The 20,755-nt window shown below is 47.7% G+C and overlaps 1 protein-coding gene across 1 annotated transcript in view; it reads left to right on the top strand.

Moving 5' to 3' along the window:
* The first annotated feature begins 7,917 nt into the window (after positions 1–7,917).
* The window catches only part of tspan4a (tetraspanin 4a), a 213,547-nt gene continuing 200,709 nt past the window's right edge, over positions 7,918–20,755 (top strand). Inside the window, exon 1 of the mRNA XM_078220372.1 lies at positions 7,918–8,047. Within this exon, the coding sequence (XP_078076498.1) occupies positions 7,981–8,047 (67 nt within the window). The 5' untranslated portion in view covers positions 7,918–7,980. The remainder of the gene's footprint in view (positions 8,048–20,755) is intronic.

The following is a 20,755-nucleotide window of genomic DNA, read 5'->3' as shown; positions in this document are numbered from 1 at the left end:
TCAAACACCACGACTGTCATTATTCACCTCAGCGGAACCTCCTGCCCCCTCCCTCCCCACCGATCGGCCACAGAGTGGCAGCGGAACCCCCCCCCAGAGGATGATCGGTCACACCCCCTCTCCTCCCACCCCCCAGAGGATGATACGTCACACCCCCTCTCCTCCCACCCCCCCACCCTCCAGAGGATGATACGTCACACCCCCTCTCCTCCTCCCACCCCCCCCCCCTCCCCCCCAGAGGAGGAGCTGGGTCAGAGAGCCGTTGCAGTCTCTGACCCCGCTCTTCGGAGGCTGCAGCGGCAACTTCGGATTTTTATTCGGCAGGTCGATTAGAGCGCGGATCCGCATCGGACCAGGAGATGGTAAAGTGGGATTTGGTGGTAGAGTTGGGCGCGCGGTTCGTTAAGTCTATTTAAATGCATGCAAATGCATTTAAATCGTCGGGCCGCCCGATTCGGGTGTGGGCCGGACCCACGCCTGAATCGGGTGTCGGTAAAGCTGTGATCTGCTCGGAATCGGGTGCAGATCGCGGGTTAGACCCGACGCCCAACTTTACTGTGATTTCACACCCGTTGGTAAAATCGGGCCCAGTGTCTTATACAAGAGCAGAAAGTGAATTGTCTTTTCATTGTTCAGATCAGCTGGCAATGCGCCCGGACACAGGGAATGCATGGCTATCTGACTTAACAGTGACCTAAAAACAAACCCATGAGAACGTTCACACTGACCTTTCTGGAAGGCATTCGAGGTAACTTAGCAATGGAAAGTTAGTTTTAGCCAGAATAGATGGTAGCGTCCGGATTTAATGGACAAATAGAATACCATAATGCTGGAAGGTAAATGCCAACTGACTGGAGTACATGTCAGTTATTATTATTGATTTGTGTGTCATGAAGATGATTTGATTTTAAGCTCATGTAAAGCAGGAATAATTGATAAGAAAAACTATAATTGATCTGTTTTTGATTGTGTATGTCAGATTTATCGGAGAGGTTCTGTCGCTTTATTTCAGAGATTCTTAACTCTTTTGGTGATCATCGACCAGCTGCTTGTTATGTTTTTGTTTTGAATAAATGTTACGTCTTTGTACAGAGATATCTGTCTCACGGGTTTTGTATTGTCTGTAGTTGAACTGGCCATCTCAATTTACCCACAATACCAAAGCATGTTTCCCCTTGTGATATAGACTAAAACTAGGGGATACAGTTTAAGAATAAAAGGTTTACCTTTCAAGACGGAGGTGAGGAGATTTTCTTTCTCTCAGGGTGTCATTAGTCTGTGGAATCCTCTTCCTCAGAAAGCAGTGAAGTCATTGAATTTATTCAAACCTGCCCCAATATTGAATCTTATTCAAGATTTTTGACAGGCAAAGGAATCAAGCTCTATGGGGACAGACAGGAAAGTGTAATTGAGATCACGGCCATATCAGCCATGATCTTATCAAATGGCAGAGCAGTTGAATGGCCTACTCCTGTTCCTGAACTTTATGTTCCTATTTGCAAGTTCTAGGCATTAATCATCTCCAAATATTGGGGTCCTGGACCAGAATCCCAAATTATATTAAGAAGCCATACTAGACCCCAACAACTTTTCTATTCTGGCATAAATGTGTGGCGAGGATGTTTCACTCTGGAAGTAATTTCGCTGACAAATTAGGGATCTTTTATAGTAAAACAAACTTTATTTAATAACACAGTTTAACTATAACCCTGACAATAGAAACAACTTAATTCTTACCCATTTGAACAATAGTTAAACATGAAAAGAAACAACGCTAATTCCTAACTTATCACTGTTTCCATTCCTAATAAGCAACATTCCTCTTATAGATATAAATTCCACTTTAAATACAGCTAGCAAGCATAAATACACTTGCTATCAGGGGTGTAGACAGCCTCAAAGCTTTGAGAGAGATTTTGATTTTCAGAGCAGCTTGCAGACCTCTGTCTTTAAACAAATCCCTGCCAAACTAAAAGATGTTTCTCTGCTACAGGCCTAGGTCCTCCCATTAACCACATTATCACATGGCCCTGTCCATCAACTTAATCAAAAACCCCAGGGGAAATCTCCATCTATAAACAAAAACCCATTCATTCCATTTTAGGTAAACACTACATGGCTAAAATGAGGAATTATCCTGCTCTCCCAGTATCTGAAATAAATGTTTTCCTGACACACTAACTACCTCCAGCATAAAGCTGAATTTTTAACCATTCTTCTTACTCACAATATATATACGTATATATATATATATGTATATATGTATAATATATATATATATACATCCATATCAATTGCACTATGATCATCAGACAAGAGAGAATCTAATCATTTTTTGATTGTATTGAGTTTTCTTGTGTTGTTCTGGGTTCTGAAGGCTTATATCACTCCCTTCACTCCTCTTGATCTCACATTCTAATTCCCCACTCCTCACTATCTCTGAATCCCACATTCCCCCTGACCTCTGACAGCCCCCCCTCCCCTCGATCACCCCCTGTTTGATCCCTGACTCCTTCATTGCCTACTGGACATTAACCTCCTATTAATCTCCTATTAATTAACGTCAATCTGTCAATCTGGTGAGCAAACTGCTGAATATTTGATAAAAAGAGAGATTTCCAGGTTCCCATCTGAATGCTCCTTTCTGTCTCTCTTCCCAGCCCTGAGTAAATATGGGCGACACAGTGTCCATGTCCAGTAGATTGGACAGGAAGCTGCTGTCATGTGTGATGGACAATGCAGTGTTTCAACTTTTAAAACCAGATGCAGTTTCCTCTCCCTATCTAAACTGCTTGTTGCATGAGAAGCAGCCTGGTGATTAATCGCACAGAAATAGATTCTGCCATCCCTTGAGAATTATTGATGAAAAATAACTTTCCTCCAACGTATGCAAAGGCTTTCAGTGAATGTCAATGGTTATGTGTCACATCGCTATTGATAAATCCACCATGGCTTCATAATCAGATTAGAACAAAGTGACTCAGTGGAGTGGTGCTAACAGCACATATTACCATCTTGAGGCTTGCACTGAGCTGCCTGATTGTAGTAAGTCACTGAGATAGGACAATTCCTCCCAATAATCACATTACATTAACAGCTGTCAAGGAAGTGACAGGTTCAGCAGTCAGAGCACTAAATCCTCTCTTGTAACATACCACCCGCTTGCTAAATCTCTCTCTGCTGTATGTTGAGATGTCAAATCCAGGATATCATAGCCAATGGCAGCACAGTTACATTCATTGCATTTTCCAGGATCATAATTTCACAGACACACAGGTTGGCATCGGCAAAATTGTCAACTTTGAGCAGAATTGGCTGTGGATGATGTATACATTGCAAACAGTGGCAGCTTTTCAAGGTTACTCTGAGACAAATAAAAAGACAGAAAAGAAATAAGACTGACTGTGTGACAATGTGCAGAGAGCAGTGCTGGTCTTCATTAAATAAAGATGTGGCCTTCTGTATTCCTTTAAAGTGCAGCACACCAGTGGCCACTGACGCTGTGGCCTAAACTCTACCACCTCAGGCGGACGAGGTTCCCAGAACGGAAATCTCCATTGGCTTTGGGCAGGACTTTATGATCTTGCCCTCTGGGCACCGCCCCCATATGCCCCGCTCCCTTGGCACTGCCCCATGCCCAATGTGCAGTGCCAAGGTGCCCTGGCACTGCTCAGGTGCAGGTGCCAATGAATGGACCTCTGTATTTACAGATGACAGAAGCCAGAATGCCGTTAAGCTCAGCAGCTGGTGCTGGAGTGGTCAACTGGCTCATCCTGAGCACAACTGAAATGGACATCTCAGAGCCCGAGTGTGAGCCCACACCCAGTAGAAGCAGGAGTCTCGGAGTCCAGAGGACAATGTGGGATAGACAGAGACTGCAAACAATGTCGGATGATCTCATATGAAGATTTGTAACAAGAGGCCCAGTTATTCAGCAATGACCCCACGATGCCGCTGATTCCCATCTCACCTGGCTGCCGAGTATGGGCATTGACCATGTGACTCCTGATAACACTGACCAATCGCCACCTCCCTCAGGTGAGTCATCCTCCACAGCCAGTTGGATCCTCAGGATCCCCAGGACATTCCAGTGTTGGAGTAAAGTCAAAGTTAAAGGACACAAAATGGTTACCTGGCACAAAATGGATTCTGGGAAAGAACGTTAAGAGGCACTGACTTTGGGCACAGACATTACATAAAGAGTGAAAACCTGTAGTGTTTAAATTACTGCAGGAAACAGGTCAGACCTTGAGGCACCTTAAACTTGAGACAAAAGCAGACCCAAAACAATGAGTTTGATAACGAGATCAGCCATTGCTAGGGGACATAACTGCATAAATGTATCTACTCTATGTACAATGATGTGATAACTATCGATGTCCGTACTTGTCTACTCAACTTGTAACGATGTGCTAACAGCTAATGTCCATACTGTCTATTATCTAACAATGTATAAAAGATGCTCAACTACCATTGTGTAGTTGAGAAGGTGACTGCCTACCCTGTGGAGTGCCAGCGCTTCTCCCAAAGCTTTGTCCAAATAAAACTGTTTGTTGAACCTCCAAGTCTGACTCCGAAGTGGTGACTTTCCCACAACACCAGTGATGGCCAAGGACGTGCCACTGACAGATCCACCCATGTCACACCCTCTGTCACAATCGGGCATCAGCACAGATACAAGCATGTATCACGTTGGCAGACCAGCTGCCTGACATCTCTGTGGCTCCTCTCTGTCCCTCTGCCAGTTACTGTGCCATGTCGCTGGTTGAACACTCCCAGGGAAAGCCTGCTCAGGCCCTGCCAACCATGCAGATCACCATGGCCAATATGTTGGCAGAGGCAGCTATCTGCCTCCGATGTCGCTGCCAGTGAGGGGGGCACACTGAGACATAGCACTTGCAAACATGCGAAGGGGATGGGGTTTTCATGAGTGACATTCATTCATTTCATCAAAGTAATGTTGAGCGTGATTTTCCCGGCCCACTGTGTTGCTCGAGTAGCCCTTTTCTTTAACGTAATCAGCCTCACGCCAGCTACAATATGGAAATCTGAATTTCAATCTCATTAGTGAGCCCGGGATGGGATTGCTCGGGTTCACTAATGTCTCCCCCCCCACCGCATCCTCCCCCCCCACCCCCCCAACCCCGCACCGACCCCACCGCCCACAGCTTCCTGCCCTCACCGGGAGAGGTTCCCACCAGCGGGGATTAAAGCTGGTCCCCAACAGCAGAGACTAGGCGTGATCACCACACTGCCTGCTGGTGGGGACAGAGCCCATTGAGGCCCCCCGCAAGGTTGGGAGCAGGTGTGCCCCTTGGGAAGTACCAGCGGGGCACCCTGGCACTGCCCACCAAGCACAAGGGCAGTGCCAAGGGGGCGGTGCCTGAGGGGCAGGGCCTACTGGAGCCGGGGTTGATTGGTGGTGGTGGGTGGGGTGGACCGCTGTGCATATTGCATTAGGGATCGGTGGGGGGCAATCAGGCTGGTCGTGGGGGGGGGCGGTTGGGCTGGCCATGGGAGTGTAGGGGCTGGCAATGGGCAGGGAGGGGTCAAGGCTGGCCATTGGGGGGTGACAGGGCTGGCCATGGGAGGGGTTGGGGCTGGCCATGGGGGTGACAGGGGCTGCCATGGGGGGGGGGGGGGCGTAGGGGCTGACCATGGGGGGTATAGGGGCTGGCCAGGGGTGTGTGTCAGGGCTGGCCATGGGGGGGTTAGAGCTGGCCATGGGGGGGTTGGAGCTGGCCATGGGGGGGTTGGAGCTAGCCATGGGGGGGGTATAGGGGCTGGTCATGGGCGTGTGTCAGGGCTGGCCATGGGGGGTACAGGGGCTGACCATGGGGGGTATAGGGGCTGGCCAGGGGCGTGTGTCAGGGCTGGCTAGGGGCGTGTGTCAGGGCTGGCCATGGGGGGTGTCAGGTCTGGCCATGGGGGAGTGTAGGGGCTGGCCATGAGGGGGGGTGTTGGGCTCGCCATGAGGGGGGTTGGGCTGGCCATGGGAGAGGGGTTGGGCTGGCCATGGCGGGGTGTGTCGGGGCTGGCCATGGGGGTGTAGGGGCTGGCCATGGAGGGTGGGGTTGGGCGAGCCATGGGGGGTGTCAGGGCTGGCCATGGTGGGGGGATTGACAGGACTGGCCATGGGGGTGTTAGGACTAACCATGGGGGGCTGGCGATCGGGGCTGCCCCAGAGGGCGGAGATGGGTCACGGAGGCCGGTGATTGGTGGGGGCAGGGGAGCTGGGGTTTGGGGAAGACATTGGGAGGCCAGTGATCGGAAGGCTGGCGATGGAGGCGCAGTGTGCATGCGCTGATCTCCACACTGCCAGATCAGCACATGCGCAATGGCCCACTCAACACTATGCTGCCGACATCTCAGGCAGGATAAAGCCCAGCGCACCCCTCCGCCCTCCGCCTCCCACCCTCCCCCCCCCCTTTACTGGCATGAATCTATCCGAGGCACTCTGCATTGCACAAAGTGCTGGAAATTCATTCAACTAAGTACGCCCAAAAAACAGGTGGGAAAATCTCCCATTGGGGAGAAAGTTGCCCCCGTATTGTTTTTGTGTAACTGCAGCAACTATTGTATGTTTTGTTCCTTGCTTGAATCTCTGGTCAAAATATAAATTAAGGTTTTGTTTCAATGCCCTGAGTGTTCTTAATGTTTTCCATCGGTGCAGGTCTCATCAGCACCCCTGTCAGGACCGGCGAACGCCCTTATGGGGGTGGTGGGGTGACATTGGCCTTCTCAGAAATGTGTGTGAAGGAGGCAGCACCCTCGCACTGAGGTGCAAGGCAAGCCTCGGCAGCCTTGCTGAAGGAGTGTTGAATCAAGACCTCCCTGATGTCCCCATCCTTGGATGAGAAAAGTGAACAAACCAGTGCGCTGAGCTATAAATCACCCAGGCAACGGGAAGTTCCAGTCCATTGCCCTCTTCACTGGCTGAGTAGCTGTTAGTGGGCATGCTGCCCACTTCCAAGTGTTCCCACCAAGTGTACGATGATGTCAGGCCATGTGCACGTCATCTCACCCAATTTCGCTTCCCCGCTGGCCCTGCTCCCGAAAATAATGCAGAAATTAATGGCTAACGTTTGAGGTCAGTGACCTTTCATTAGATGATGTAATAGGTTCACAACAAGTGAAAGAAGGGACGGTGGAAAGAAAGGGTATCTGTGATGGTGAAGGACAGGAGGGATTAACAGCATGGTACCAGGCTAAAGGGAGTGATAATGGGGCACCTCATGAAGTAAACCACGTGTCTAGAGGAGGCGTGAATGGTAAAATCATGAACTGTTGTCCAAAAGCAAACAGAAAGACAAAAGAAACAAGAAAATTTAAAACAAATTAACAAAGAGAAAGAAATAAAAATGGGGACAGGAATTTGATGGGAATTTGTTGAACTCGGTGTTGAGTTGGGAAGGTTGTAAAGTGCTGACTTGTGCAATAAGGTGCTTTCAGCTCCATTGGGGCAGGGCAGCAGACTGAGGACAGAAAGGTCAGAGTGGCAGCAAGGTAAGGAATTAAAACAACCAGCGACAGGAAGGTCAGGGACATGCTTACATTCTGAATGACGATTGTCTACAAAGCAGTCACTCCAGCGATCTGCTTTCCCCAGTGTAACAGGCTGAGTGTGATGGTCACACAGGGTGGATGGGAGGAAGGGAGGAGGCAGGCAAAGTTCGAAAGGAATCTGGAGAAGGTTTTATTAAAAGCTACAATGGCTGGATGGCAGCATGAAAGGATGATTTGAATTTCACTCCTTTGAGAATGTTAACTATTCAAGCCCGTCATGCATCCCTGCAGCAGATCCAGGAGCAAAGAGAGGGGTGTCCCAGAATTCTATGTGACATATGGCATATCCGGACCAAAATAGTTAGGGAATGTGCAGCAGCATTCCATAGATCTGTCAGTGTCTAAGCAGGAGTCAGGCCTAGTTCAGTGTGTCTGAGGGAAGGACAAGGGTGAGGAGGCCGGGGAGCAGAGAGGATGGAGGCCCACAACTCATTGCTGGTAGTCTGGGACGGCCCCGTGCTGCTTCTACATCCCAAACAAGGTACACCTGAGAAAGGAGACACTCGTTTGGTCAATAAAACAAGCTGCTGTCAGTAGATCCTGACTAACAGTGGCTCGCGGTGATGGGTTTAATGGGGAAGATTCGCAGTGCTGGGTAACCAAAACAGGGTGCAGTGAGGGGCAATAGATCTTGGTGTAAATGTGTATCAGTGTGGGGTATGTGTGTGTGTGTGTGTGTGAGTGCGTGCCCACATATGTCAGTGCATTTGTGTGTGTGCCTGTATGTTTGTATATGAATGTAAGTGTGTGTGCACGCAAGTGTGTTTGTGTTTGAGTATGTGTGTCAGTGCATGCAAATGTGTGTGAGCATATGCTTGTGTGCATGTGCATATGCAAAAGTGTGTGTGTCTGTGTCTGCGTAAGTGTGCGTGTGTGAATGTGTTATTGTGTGTGTATGAGTGTGTGAGGGTGTGAGGGTGTGTGGGTGTGCAAGTGAGTGATTATGACTGTGTTTGCACCCCAGTTTGTGTGTGAGTGAGTGTGTATGAGTATGTGTGTCCTTGTGAGTGTGTGTGTGAGCATATGTTTGTATGTGTGTGCATATGCATGTGTGCGAATGTGTGTGTGCAACTGTGCACATGTATGAGGGTGTGTGTGCGTGAGAGCGTGTGTGAATGTACACTTGTGTGTGAGAGAGTGTGTGATTAGATGTTTGAATGCATGTGTGTATGTGAGTGTGTATGAGTGTGTATGTGTGTTTGCGCATGCGAGCATATGCTTGTGTGCATAGGTATATGTGTGAGTCCATGTGTGGGTGGCTGAGTATGTGTGGGCACTTGCGTGCGTGCGTATGCAAGAATGTCTGAGCAAATGCTTGAATGCATATGTGTACGTGAGTGTGTGTGTGTGTGTATTTGTGTGTGTTTGTGAGCATATGCTTGTGTGTATGTATATGTGTGACTGAGTGTGTGACTGAGTTTGTGTGTCTGTGTGTGCGTATGCAAGAGTGTGTGTGTCTGCAAGTATGCATGTGTGGCTGTGTATGAGTATGTGTGCGGGTTTGTGTGTGCGAGTTTGCATGTGTGCCAGTGTGCATGTGCATGCGTGCGTGAGTGCGAGTCTGTGTTTGTGCGTGTGAGTGAGTATTGTGTGTGCGAGTGTGTGTGTGCGAGTATTGTGTGTGTGCGCAAGTGTGAGTGTGCATGTGTGTGAACATAAGAACATGAGAACTAGGAGCTGGAGTAGGCCATCTGGCCCTCGAGCTGCTCCATCATTCAATAAGATCACACGAGTGTGTGTGTGCATATGTGTGTCTGTGTGTGTGTCTGTGAGCAGATGTGTGTTTGTCTGTGTGTCTGTGAGTGTGTGTGTGTGTGAATGTGTGTGTCTATCTGTGTCTGTGAGTGTGTATGTATGCGTGAGTATGTGTCTGCGAGTGTGTGAATGTGTGAGTGTGTGTGTGTGTGTGTCTGTGAGTGTGTGTCTGTGAGTCTGTGAGTGTGTGTGTGTGTCTGCGAGTGTGTGTGTGAGTGTATATGTGTCTGTGTGTGTCTGCAAGTGTGTGTGTGTGTGTGTATCTGTGTCTGTGAGTATATATGTATGTGTGAGTGTCTGCGAGAGTGTGTATGTCTGCGTGTGTGTGAATGTGTGTGTGTGAATTGTGTGTGTGAGTGTGTGTCTGTGAGTGTGTGTGAGTGTGTATGTGAGTGTGTGTCTGCAAGTGTGTGTGAATGTGTGTGTGTCTGTGTGTGTCTGCGAGTGTGTGTGTGTGTGTCTGCGAGTGTGTGTGCCTGTGTGTGTTTGAGTGTGTCTGTGACTGTGTGTGTGCGTGAATGTGTGAAGGTGTGTGTGTCTGTGTGCATGTGTGTCTGCGAGTGTGTGTGTGTGTGTATGTGCCTGCGAGTGTGTGAGTGTATATGTGTGTGTGTGAGAGTGTGTGTGTGTGTCTGTGAGTGTACGTGCGTCTGTGTGTCTCTACGAGTGTTTGTGTGTGTGTGTCTGCGAGTGTGTGTGTGTATGTGTGTGCCTGCGAGTGTGTGTGTGTGTCTGCAAGTGTGTGTGTGTGTGTGTATGTCTGCGAGTGTGTGTGTGTGTCTGCGAGTGTGCGTGTGTGTGTGTGTCTGCGAGTGTGCGTGTGTGTGTCTGCGAGTGTGCGTGTGTGTGAGTGTCTGCGAGTGTGTGTGTGTGTGAGTGTGCGGCTGCGAGTGTGTATATGAGTGTGTGTCTGCGAGTGTGCGTGTGTGAGTGTCTGTGAGTGTGTGTGTGTGAGTGTGCGGCTGCGAGTGTGTGCGTGTGTGTGTGAGCGGCTGCAAGTGTGTGTGTGAGTGTGTGTCTGCGAGTGTGTGTGTGAGCGTGCGGCTGCGAGTGTGTGTGTGTGAGTATGCGGCTGCAAGTGTGTGTGTGAGTGTGTGTCTGCGATTGTGTATGTGTGTGTGTCTGCGAGGGTGTGTGTGTGTGAGTGCGTGTCTGCGAGTGTGTGTATGAGTGTGTGTCTGCGATTGTGTATGTGTGTGTGTGTCTGCGAGGGTGTTTGTGTATTTTGTTAGTGCCCCACAAGAGAGACTTTTCTTTGACATTTTGATTTTCCTGAGTGTGTTTGACTAGTCTCTATAATCGGCTATATCTGGTGTACTGCAGCCAGTTTGGATAACAAGTCCCCAGACTGGGTTCTCACACACTAAACACTGTTAAAAACTCTGTCAAAGAAGCAGCCCTATGACACCAGGACACTGTCTCCAATCTCAGACAGGAGCTTTACACATTCAGTGTTGGCTTACTCATTCTCACCCTGGAGCAGGACTCATCACTGCTCCACACACTGTTTGATTTTGACTTCATGTTGTGATGGTTTGTCCTGAAACAGTTTGGGGTGAATTGAAGAGTTATCAAAACATTGAAAGTTGATTTGCCAAGATAAAAGCTGACTTAGAATTATGCATGAGCTCTGTAGGTTGAGACGGATCATGATCCCTCTGTCAGAATCACTTCTCAGTATTAAAGAGAGCTGGTATTTATGCAAATCTTTCTCAGCAGTGCCAGTGGCCCCTCGTCCAGTTGTTGAGAAGTGTTGGGAAATGCAGCAAGGAGGTGTACTCTCTGACCTGGCACGTTCACTCTCTGATTGGCCAGTTATATCTAGATTGACATGTGGCTACATTCTGTTCTCAGCACTCTGCAATGTTACTTGAAGAAGTATTTCCAACACTCACAGATAGACATTCACATTACCAAGACAGAAAGTGCTGGATAAACTCAGCAGGTCTGACAGTCGCTATAGACAGAGTTAGCTTTGAGTCCAATCTGACTCTTCTTTGGAACTGAAGAGAGGTAGAGACATCACTGGGTTTGACATTGTTAAAGAAGGAGGGGGATAAGAGGCTAGGTTTAGTGTTCACTAATTAATGGTATAGTCCTTCTAGGATGTATGTCACTCTCAGTTTGAATGGGCCTTACCTGACATTGAGGACCTGTGGGAAAAGCTCTCCCAGTGCGAGGGAGGTCAAAGAGAGTGAGGCCTTATGGTTGTGAACAAGAGATTTTAATAAGGTGACTTGTGCTTTTGTGACAAATGATTATGAACCCCAACTAACTTCAGCCATGCCCACTCTGTGTCCCGAAAACTCCTTCATTTTTTGAGCCCTCGCATTACATCTCGATGTATTCCCTGTTGGCTGAGATGTCCTTGACGGGCGTCCTCTGAAGGCACCACTGACTTTTGGGTAGCACTGATGTTGCCGTGTCACCCTGTCCTGCCCACTGCCCTGGAGAAGCGCCAGTGTCTGGAAGTGGGGTCCGGGTGGGGGATGTCAGAAGGTCACTCCCTGATTCTCCTGGGTGGAAGGCGCCAGGATGGGTGCCAGTGCTTCCTCTTCCCTCGGGGGTGCTCGTGGGAGCCCGGGACACACAAAGGGATGGAGGGGCAGCTGGAGTGAGCTCCAGAAGACTCTGCATCACTTGGCACTGCCAGTCTCTAAGGCCCACCATAATCTGCGCCATGGTATGAGAGCCTTCAGTGATGGTCCACTGTGTCTGCACCATGGCCTCAAAGCCCTCAGCCATGATCCTCAAAGAGGGCTTGGCCAGTCATTGCTCAGACATCTTGCTGTGGAGATGCCGGCGTTGGACTGGGGTAAACACAGTAAGAAGTCTCACAACACCAGGTTAAAGTCCAACAGGTTTATTTGGTAGCAAAAGCCACTAGCTTTCGGAGCGCTGCTCCTTCATCAGGTGAGTGGGATTTCAATCCACAAACAGGGCATATAAAGACACAAACTCAAGTTACAAAATAATGGTTGGAATGCGAGTCTTTACAGGTAATCAAGTCTTAAAGGTACAGACAATGTGAGTGGAGAGAGCGTTAAGCACAGGTTAAAGAGATGTGTATTGTCTCCAGCCGGGACAGTTAGTGAGATTTTGCAAGCCCAGGCAAGTCGTGGGGGTTACAGATAGTATGACATGAACCCAACATCCCGGTTGAGGCCGTCCTCATGTATGCAGAACTTGGCTATCAGTCTATGCTCAGCGACTCTGCGTTGTCGTGTGCTGTGAAGGCCGCCTTGGAGAACGCTTACCCAAAGATCAGAGGCCGAATGCCTGTGACCGCTGAAGTGCTCCCCAACAGGAAGAGAACACACTTGCCTGGTGATTGTCGAGCGGTGTTCATTCATCCGTTGTCGTAGCGTCTGCATGGTCTCCCCAATGTACCATGCCTCAGGACATCCTTTCTTGCAGTGTATCAGGTAGACAACGTTGGCCGAGTTGCAAGTGTATGTACCGTGTACCTGGTGGATGGTGTTCTCACGTGAGATGATGGCATCCGTGTCGATGATCCGGCACGTCTTGCAGGAGGGCGGGTCTGCCAGGGTGTGGGGGGGAGGCTGCCTGCAGGGGGTATCGTCCCTGCTGGGGGTGGGGAGGGGGGTGGGGCTGGAGATCGGGGTGGGCCAGACCAGGATGGGGGTTTGGGGCTGGCCTGCAAATGGATGGGGGGCAACAAATGGGCCATGGAGGGGAATTTGGGAGGCAGCACTGCGGGGGTCCCGGACTGGCCAAGCGATCGAGCTGGCCAACAAATGGGATGCGACAGTTTGGAGCCACTGTGCATGCGCAGAGTTCTGTTGGTTTCAGCCTCTCCAGTATGAATAGGCCTTGCCCGCTGAAATATTCACACTTGTGGCCTCTGCATGGCACAGAGTGTGGAAGATTCTAGTGTGAACTCCACTGAAAAAACAATAGTGATTTACATCAGTTTATCCGTGATTTTGAAACTTAAAATTTTTTGGGGGGTAATTTCACCCACAATGTTTTGGCCTCAACTGCTTTCTGTCGTAGTGAATTCCACAAGCTGACCACACTCTCTCCTGATCTCAGTCCTACCCTGTATCCTCAGACTGTGACCCCTGGTTCTGAACACAGGTTTCTGCATCTACTCAGTCTGGTCCGATTAGAATGTTACAGGTTTCTAATGAGATCCCCCCTCATTCTTCTGAACTCCAATCTCTCCTCATATGTCAGTCCTCTCATCACAGGAATCAGTCTGGTAAACCTTCTCTGCACTCCCTCAATAGCAAGGACGTCATTTTTCAGAGACCAAAATTGCACACAATACTCCAGGTGTGGCCTCACCAAGACCCTTTATAATTGCAGCAAGATATCCCTGCTCCTGTATTTGAAACCTCTAGCTGTTTGCCATCTGCTGCACCTCCTGCCTGCTCACCTTCAGCAACTCGTCTACAAGGACACCCAGGTCTCGTTGCACATTCCCCTCTCTCAATCTATAACCATCAGATAATAATCTGTCTTCCTGTTTTTGCTACCAAAGTGGATAACTTCACATTTATCCACATTATACTGCATCTGCCATGCATTTGCCCACTCACTCAGCTTGTCCAAATCACACTGAAGGATCACTGCATCCTCTTCACACTTCACTCTTCAACCCAGCTTTATGTCATCTGCAAATTTGGAGATATTACATTTAGTTCCATCATCTAAATCATTAATATGTATATATATACACTAATATATATAGTGAATGGGACCCTAGCACTGACCCCTGCACTACCCCACTTGTCATGACCTACCTGTTTATTCCTACTCTTTGTTTCCTGCCTAACAACCAATTTTCTATCCATCTCAATGCATTACCCCCAATACCATGTGCTTTAATTTTAATCTTTTATATGGGACTTTGTCGAAAGCCCTCTGAAAGTCCAAATACACCACATATGTGTGTGTGAGAGAGAGTGTGTGTGTGTGTGTGAGATTGTGTGAGTGTGTGTGAATATGTGTGTGTGACTGTGTGAGAATGTGTCTGTGTGAGTGTGACAGTGTGTGTGTGTGTGTGTTAGTGTGTATGTGTGTTTGTGCGTGACAGTGTGTGTGAGAGAGAAAATGTGTGTGTGAGTGTGTGTGACTGTATGTGTGTGTTAGTGTGCACATGTGTGTGTGTGAGAATGTGTGCCTGTGTGTGAGAGTGTGACAGTGTGTGTGTGTGTGTGTGAGTGAGAGAGAGTGTCAGAGTGTGTATGTGGTTGTGGGGTGTGCAAGTTTGCGTGTGTGAGAGAGTGTCAGTGTGTGTATGTGGCTGCTGGTATGTGCGAGTGTGTGAGTGAGAGTGTGACGGTGTGTGTGAGTATGTTAGCGTGTGTGAGGGAGAATGTCAGTGTGTGTGTGTGTGTGTGTGTGAAATGTCAGAATGTGTATGTGGCTGTGGGGGTGTGCGAGTGTGTGTGTTTGTGTGTGTGTGAGAGTGTCAGAGTGTGTATGTGGTTGTTGGTGTGTGCGAGTGTGTATGTGTGTGTTAGTGTGTGTGTGAGAGTGTGTTAGTGTGCGTGTGTGTATGTGTGTGTGAGAGTGTCAGAGTGTGTATGTGGTTGTTGGTGTGTGCGAGTGTGTATGTGTGTGTTAGTGTGTGTGTGAGAGTGTGTTAGTGTGCGTGTGTGTATGTATGTGTGAGAGTGTCAGAGTGTGTATGTGGTTGTTGGTGTGTGCGAGTGTGTATGTGTGTGTTAGTGTGTGTGTGAGAGTGTGTTAGTGTGCGTGTGTGTTAGTGTGTGTGTGAGAATGTCAGAGTGTGTATATGGCTATGGGGGTGTGCGAGTTTGTGTGTGTATGTGTGCGCACGTGTGTGTGTGTGTGCGTGTGTGTGAGAGAATGTCAGAGTGTGGTATGTGGCTGTGGGGGTGTGAGAGTGTGTAATTCAGTAACACTAACTTCTGTTTCAATTATTTTTGTGTAGCAGATTTTTATATAGTTTAATTCAGTGTTTTATTTAATTTAAGTTATATCCTTGTGATCTAATGTATTACTTTGATGATTTCTGTACTTATTGTTGCTGCTGGGTTTAAGCTGTGAGCATCTCCTTCTGTGTAGATTCCATATGTGTAGATATGGCTGTAGAGATTTGCATTCTAATTAGTATTCTGTAACTTGATTTCTGTGTCTGTTTGCACTGTTGGAGAACAGATAACCACTCCATCTGACGAAGGAGCAGCACGCTCCGAAAGCTTATGGTATTTGCAACCAAATAAACCTGTTGGACTTTAACCTGGTGTTGTGAGACTTCTTACAGCATCTCCTTCTCCATCTGTGCAGAATCCATTCACGCTGGATTCCCGATGCCTCTCAATATAACAGATATTGCTAGCTCTATGTGCACAGTTTGTTGGTAAAGTGACCACATTCCTGCTGAACTGGACTAGGTTTGATTTGAATGGTGCTTTACAGTTTGTATTTCGGATCAGCAGATTGGTCAGTGCAGTTTTGAGCCTTGAACAGTTCACACCCCTGTGACATTTTTACTTAGCATCTTTTCAGTTCCATCCCATGATGCGGAGCTGTATATATATTGAATGGAATATGTGAAAATCGCTAACTGGATTACATTGAAGAGTGATGAGGACTTCATGAGCCACAGCAGGAGCAATCAGAGGACAGTTTTGTGAGCACAAACTGACACATCCATATTGTGGAGCTCGTCCTCACCTATAGATCTACACTCGCACATATATCACCTGGAATTATTAACCTTATATATATCTACACATATGGAATGATTCATCCTGTAGATCTACATGCACACATTTAACCTATGGAATAATTATTACTTTAGATATTCTTGTGCTCTGAAGCTGTATGGAGCTGTCATCTTTTCCAAAAATGACCACAAAGAGATTTACTTTTAGATCTCATATTGAAAGCATGATGCATTCACATAAGTTAAAAGGGGTTCTAAGATCATAGGCAGTTAAGGAACTAATGAGCTAGCTTTGATGTGTCTTTGAAGAGTGTAAATAATAAAAGATCTGTAAGCTTGTCTCAGTAGTTTATAAATACCTTGCTGCTTGTGTTGGGAGATATGTGGTCAAAGGCAGCCTTTTGATTCATTTCCCTTCCTGGCTGTGCACAGTGAGGGATAAGATACAGGGAGACACGGATTCATGTTTGCTTTTATCACTGATCCAAGAACAAGTGAGTGTAAATTGGCAGACTGTTTTATATTTCCTTATCCAGGAAATAGAACTAGGTGAGGATTAGAAAAGGGTCCGTTAACTTACTTACTCAGAGACTGAATATATAGTTGCTAAATTTGCTGATGACACAAAGATAGAGAGGAAAGTAAGTTGTGAAGGGGACATTTGGAGGCTACAAAGAGATAAGTGAAGTCAGTGGGCAAATATCTGGCAAATTGGAGTATAATATGGGAAAATGTGAGGTTGGCGGAAAGAATAAAAAAGCTTATTATCTAAATGGTGAATGATTGCAGAGCTCTGATATCCAGAGGGATCTGGGCGCCCGAGTGCATGAATCACAAAATGCTAGTATGCAGGTGTAGCAAACATTTCAGAAAGCCAATAGAAAGTCATTGTTAATTGTAAGGGGAATTGATTATAAATGTAGTTTTGCGTCAGATGTACTGAATATTAGTGAGACCACATCTGGATTACTGTCTACAATATTGGTCTCCTTATTTAAGGAATGATGTAATTGTGTTGAAAGCAGTTCAGAGAAGGTTTAGACTAACACCAGGAATGGATGATTTGATTGAAACATGTAAGATGCTGAGGGTCTTGACATGTTAGATCTAGAGAGAGTGTTTCCTTTTGTGGGAGAATCTAGAACCAGGGGTCACTGCTTTCAAATACAATGTCATTCATTTAGGACAGAGATGAGGGTTTGTTTTTTTCAGAAGGTCGTTTTTCCCAAAGGTGGAGGAAGCGGAGGTTGATAGATTCTTGATAAGCAAGAAGGTCAATTGTTACTGGGGGTAAGCAGGAATGTGGGATGGAAGTTACAATCAGATCAGCCATGATCATGTTGAATGGTGGAGCAGGCTCGAGGGGCTGAGTGGCCTACTCACAATGTATATGTTGGTATGTTTTGCTTAGAGTGCAGAAGGTTAAGAGGGAATTTAATAGAGGCGTTTTAACTTATGAAGAGTTTTAATAGCATAAATTGAGAGAAACTGCCGCCATTGGCAGTTGGGTCAGTCAGTAAAGGACACATGTTTGTGTTAGTGGCAAAGAGAAGGTCGGAAGGAATGCTTTCATCAATGAGTTTTTAAATTAATTCTTAGGATGTGGACATTGCTGACTAGGCCAGCATTTATTGCCCATCCCTAATTTCCCCTTGAGAAGGTGATGGTGAGCTGCCATCTTGAACCACTGCAGTCCCTGAGATGTAGGTACACCTACCATGTTGATAGGGGGGAAGTTCCAGGATTTTGACCCAGCGACAGTGAAGGAATGGTGATATATTTCCAAGTCAGTATGGTGAGTGAGTTGGAGGGGAACCTCCAGGTTGTGGCGTTGCATGTGTCTACTGCTCTTGTCCTTCTAGATGTTAACGGTTGTGTGTTTGGAAGGTGCTCCTTAAAGAGCCTTGGTGAGTTCCTGAGTACATCTTGTAGATGAACACGCAGTTGCTACTGTTCGTTGGTGATGGAGGAAGTGAATGTTTGAGGATGTGGTGCCAATCAATTGGGCTGCTTTTTCCTGGATGGTGTCAAGCTTCTTGAGCGTTGTTGGAGCCATCTAGGCAAATTACAAATATCAAAGTTAATTAATTTAGGTAATTAGCATATTGTTACAGGATGCCATTCTCATTAGAACATGGCAATTGTCTTTGGGATTAAACGATAAACACTGTAGATTTCAGATTGATGAGCAAGACAAGCCCTGCAACAGAAACCCACCTATGCACCAGCAATGTCCCTTTTAGAAAAAAGTTCTGTCTGCATTCCAGCTTCTTGAGTCATGGTCTTTCCCCTCATATCCCCCCCAGACATTGTTTCCCCCCCATCTCCCCAGACCCATGGACACCACATCCCCCACCGATTGCAACCCCAGACATCACCCCCCACCCCCCAGCTGCAGCGCCGGCTGATTGCCCCCCACTCCCATCGCCGCCCCGGCCAATCGCTGTTCCGGCCAATCGCTGTCCTACCCCCACTTGGTGCTGCAACCATAGTAGAATAGTCGTCCACTGGATGATGTCAGGAAGGGGCAGGAACAGAGTGACAGACTGTAACACCCACCTGCTAAGATTACTCAGCAACTTGTTATGTATTACTAAGGGGATGGTAATGTATGTACCAATTTTGGGGAGCTGTCATGCAAAAGATCAAATTGGAATTACTGTTTGTGCTGAATTCTATCTGTCTTTTCTTCTCCTGTTATCTATAAATTGATTTTTATCACACACTGCTTGTCATAATCACTCATTTCTGTTATGACTTTGAACTCCTTACACTAGGCACAAATCAGGAGTGTAATGGAATACTCTCAACCCCCGATGGTGCCCTTTAACCCCCGATCACCCCCTAATCCCCGACGGCATCCCCCAATCCCCGATCACCTTCCAACCTTTTGTGTTGCCACCAGGATATGTCTTTGACAGCACCAGAAGATCCCACTGGTGGGAAGGGTCGGAAAATCAGGTCATTACTGATTATTAATTAATTAACGGCACGGTAGCACAGTGGTTAGCACTGCTGCTTCACAGCTTCAGGGACCTGGGTTCGATTCCCGGCTTGGGTCACTGTCTGTGTGGAGTTTGCACATTCTCCTCGTGTCTGCGTGGGTTTCCTCCGGGTGCTCCGATTTCCTCCCACAGTCTAAAGATGTGCGGGCTAGGTGCATTGGCCATGCTAAAATTGCTCCTTAGTGTCCTGAGATGCGTAGCTTAGAGGGATTAGCGGGTAAAATATGTAGGGATATGGGGGTAGGGCCTGGGTGGGATTGTGGTCGGTGCAGACTCGATGGGCCAAATGGCCTCTTTCTGCATTATAGGGTTTCTATGATTCTATGAACCAAAACACAGGGTGGGTTAAGACCAATGTTCACCAAATAAAAAATAGAAAAGGATTAGGCATTCACTGTAGATGTAAATTCAAGAGCTATGAAGTAGAATAAAATGCAAAATAGAAAATTGCAAAAATTAGTGGCGAGAAGGTTACCCCCCGTGCCCAGGCCCACAGAGTACCCTCCCAACAGGGATCACCCCATCACAAACAAAGAACCCCCCTCGAACAGGAATCACCCCCGCCCCCCCTCACACACACAGAGAACCCCCCCCAATGGGAACCACCCCCCCCCCAACATACACACACACACACACACACAGGATACCCCCACAATGGGGACCACACTCCCACACACAGAGACTACCCCCCCAGGATCATCCCCATACATACACACAGAATCACCCCACAAAACAGGAACCACAACCGCCCCCCCCCCTCCCCCCGCCCCCCCGCACCCTCACACGCAGAGAACTTCCCCAGTGGAAACCTCCACCACACATACAGAGACCCCCCCAGGGACCATCCCCCACACAGAGACTCCCCCCAACAGGGACTGCCTCCACACACACAGGGGCCCCCCTCAACAGGGACCACCCCCATACAGGATACCCCCCACAATGGGGACCACACCACACACAGTAAACCATCCCCCACCAGACATACCCCCCCATGTAGCTCCTCAGAGGACCCCTACCTAGCATTGCGCCCTGGCACTGCCCCTGGCACTGCCCCTTGGTACTGCTCCAGACAGCAGAGGCAGTGCTAGCGTAGTGCCTGGGCATGTCCCTCTACAGCTAGGAAAGACTCTCACCTGTGTGCCCCCAGTGGGTTCCATTCACCTGATTTACATTTTTAAAAATCTGTTGTAAACCTTGCCGACATCGTCACGTCAGTGAGGGAAAGATCCCAATATGGCCACAGTGTTTAATGGCTAGTCCAGTTACGTTTCTGGTCAAGGTTATGGATGTTGATAGTGGGAGATTCTGCAATGTTAATGTCATTGAATGTCAAGGGGTGACAGTCAGATTCCCTCCTGATGGTCATTGCCTGTCATTTGTGTGGTGCGAATGTAACTTGCCATTTATTAGCCCAAGCCTGGATATTGTCCAGGTTTTGCTGCATTTGGACATGGACTGCTTCAGTATCTGAGGAGTTGTGAATGAAACTGAACATTGTGCAATCATCGGCGAACATCCCCACTTCTGACCTTATGATGGAAAGAAGGTCATTGATGAAGCAGCTGAAGATGGTTGGGCCTAGGGCCCTGAGGGACTCTTGCAGAGATGTCCTAACAGTAATCTTGAAATGGAAGCTACTCAATAAACAACAATATTTTTTGTCAGTCTTATTTCTGTAGAGTCAGGTGGAGGAGCTCCTCAGAATTATTGAGTCAGACATAGCTCCCAACCTTGCTCAAATTTGCATCCCCCACCTCACTCCCCC

Source organism: Mustelus asterias, chromosome 9, assembly GCF_964213995.1.
Source record: "Mustelus asterias chromosome 9, sMusAst1.hap1.1, whole genome shotgun sequence".
Taxonomy (NCBI): Eukaryota; Metazoa; Chordata; class Chondrichthyes; order Carcharhiniformes; family Triakidae; genus Mustelus; species Mustelus asterias.
The sequence above is the reverse complement of the archived record's forward strand: the minus strand, read 5'-3'. Positions and strand labels throughout refer to the sequence as shown.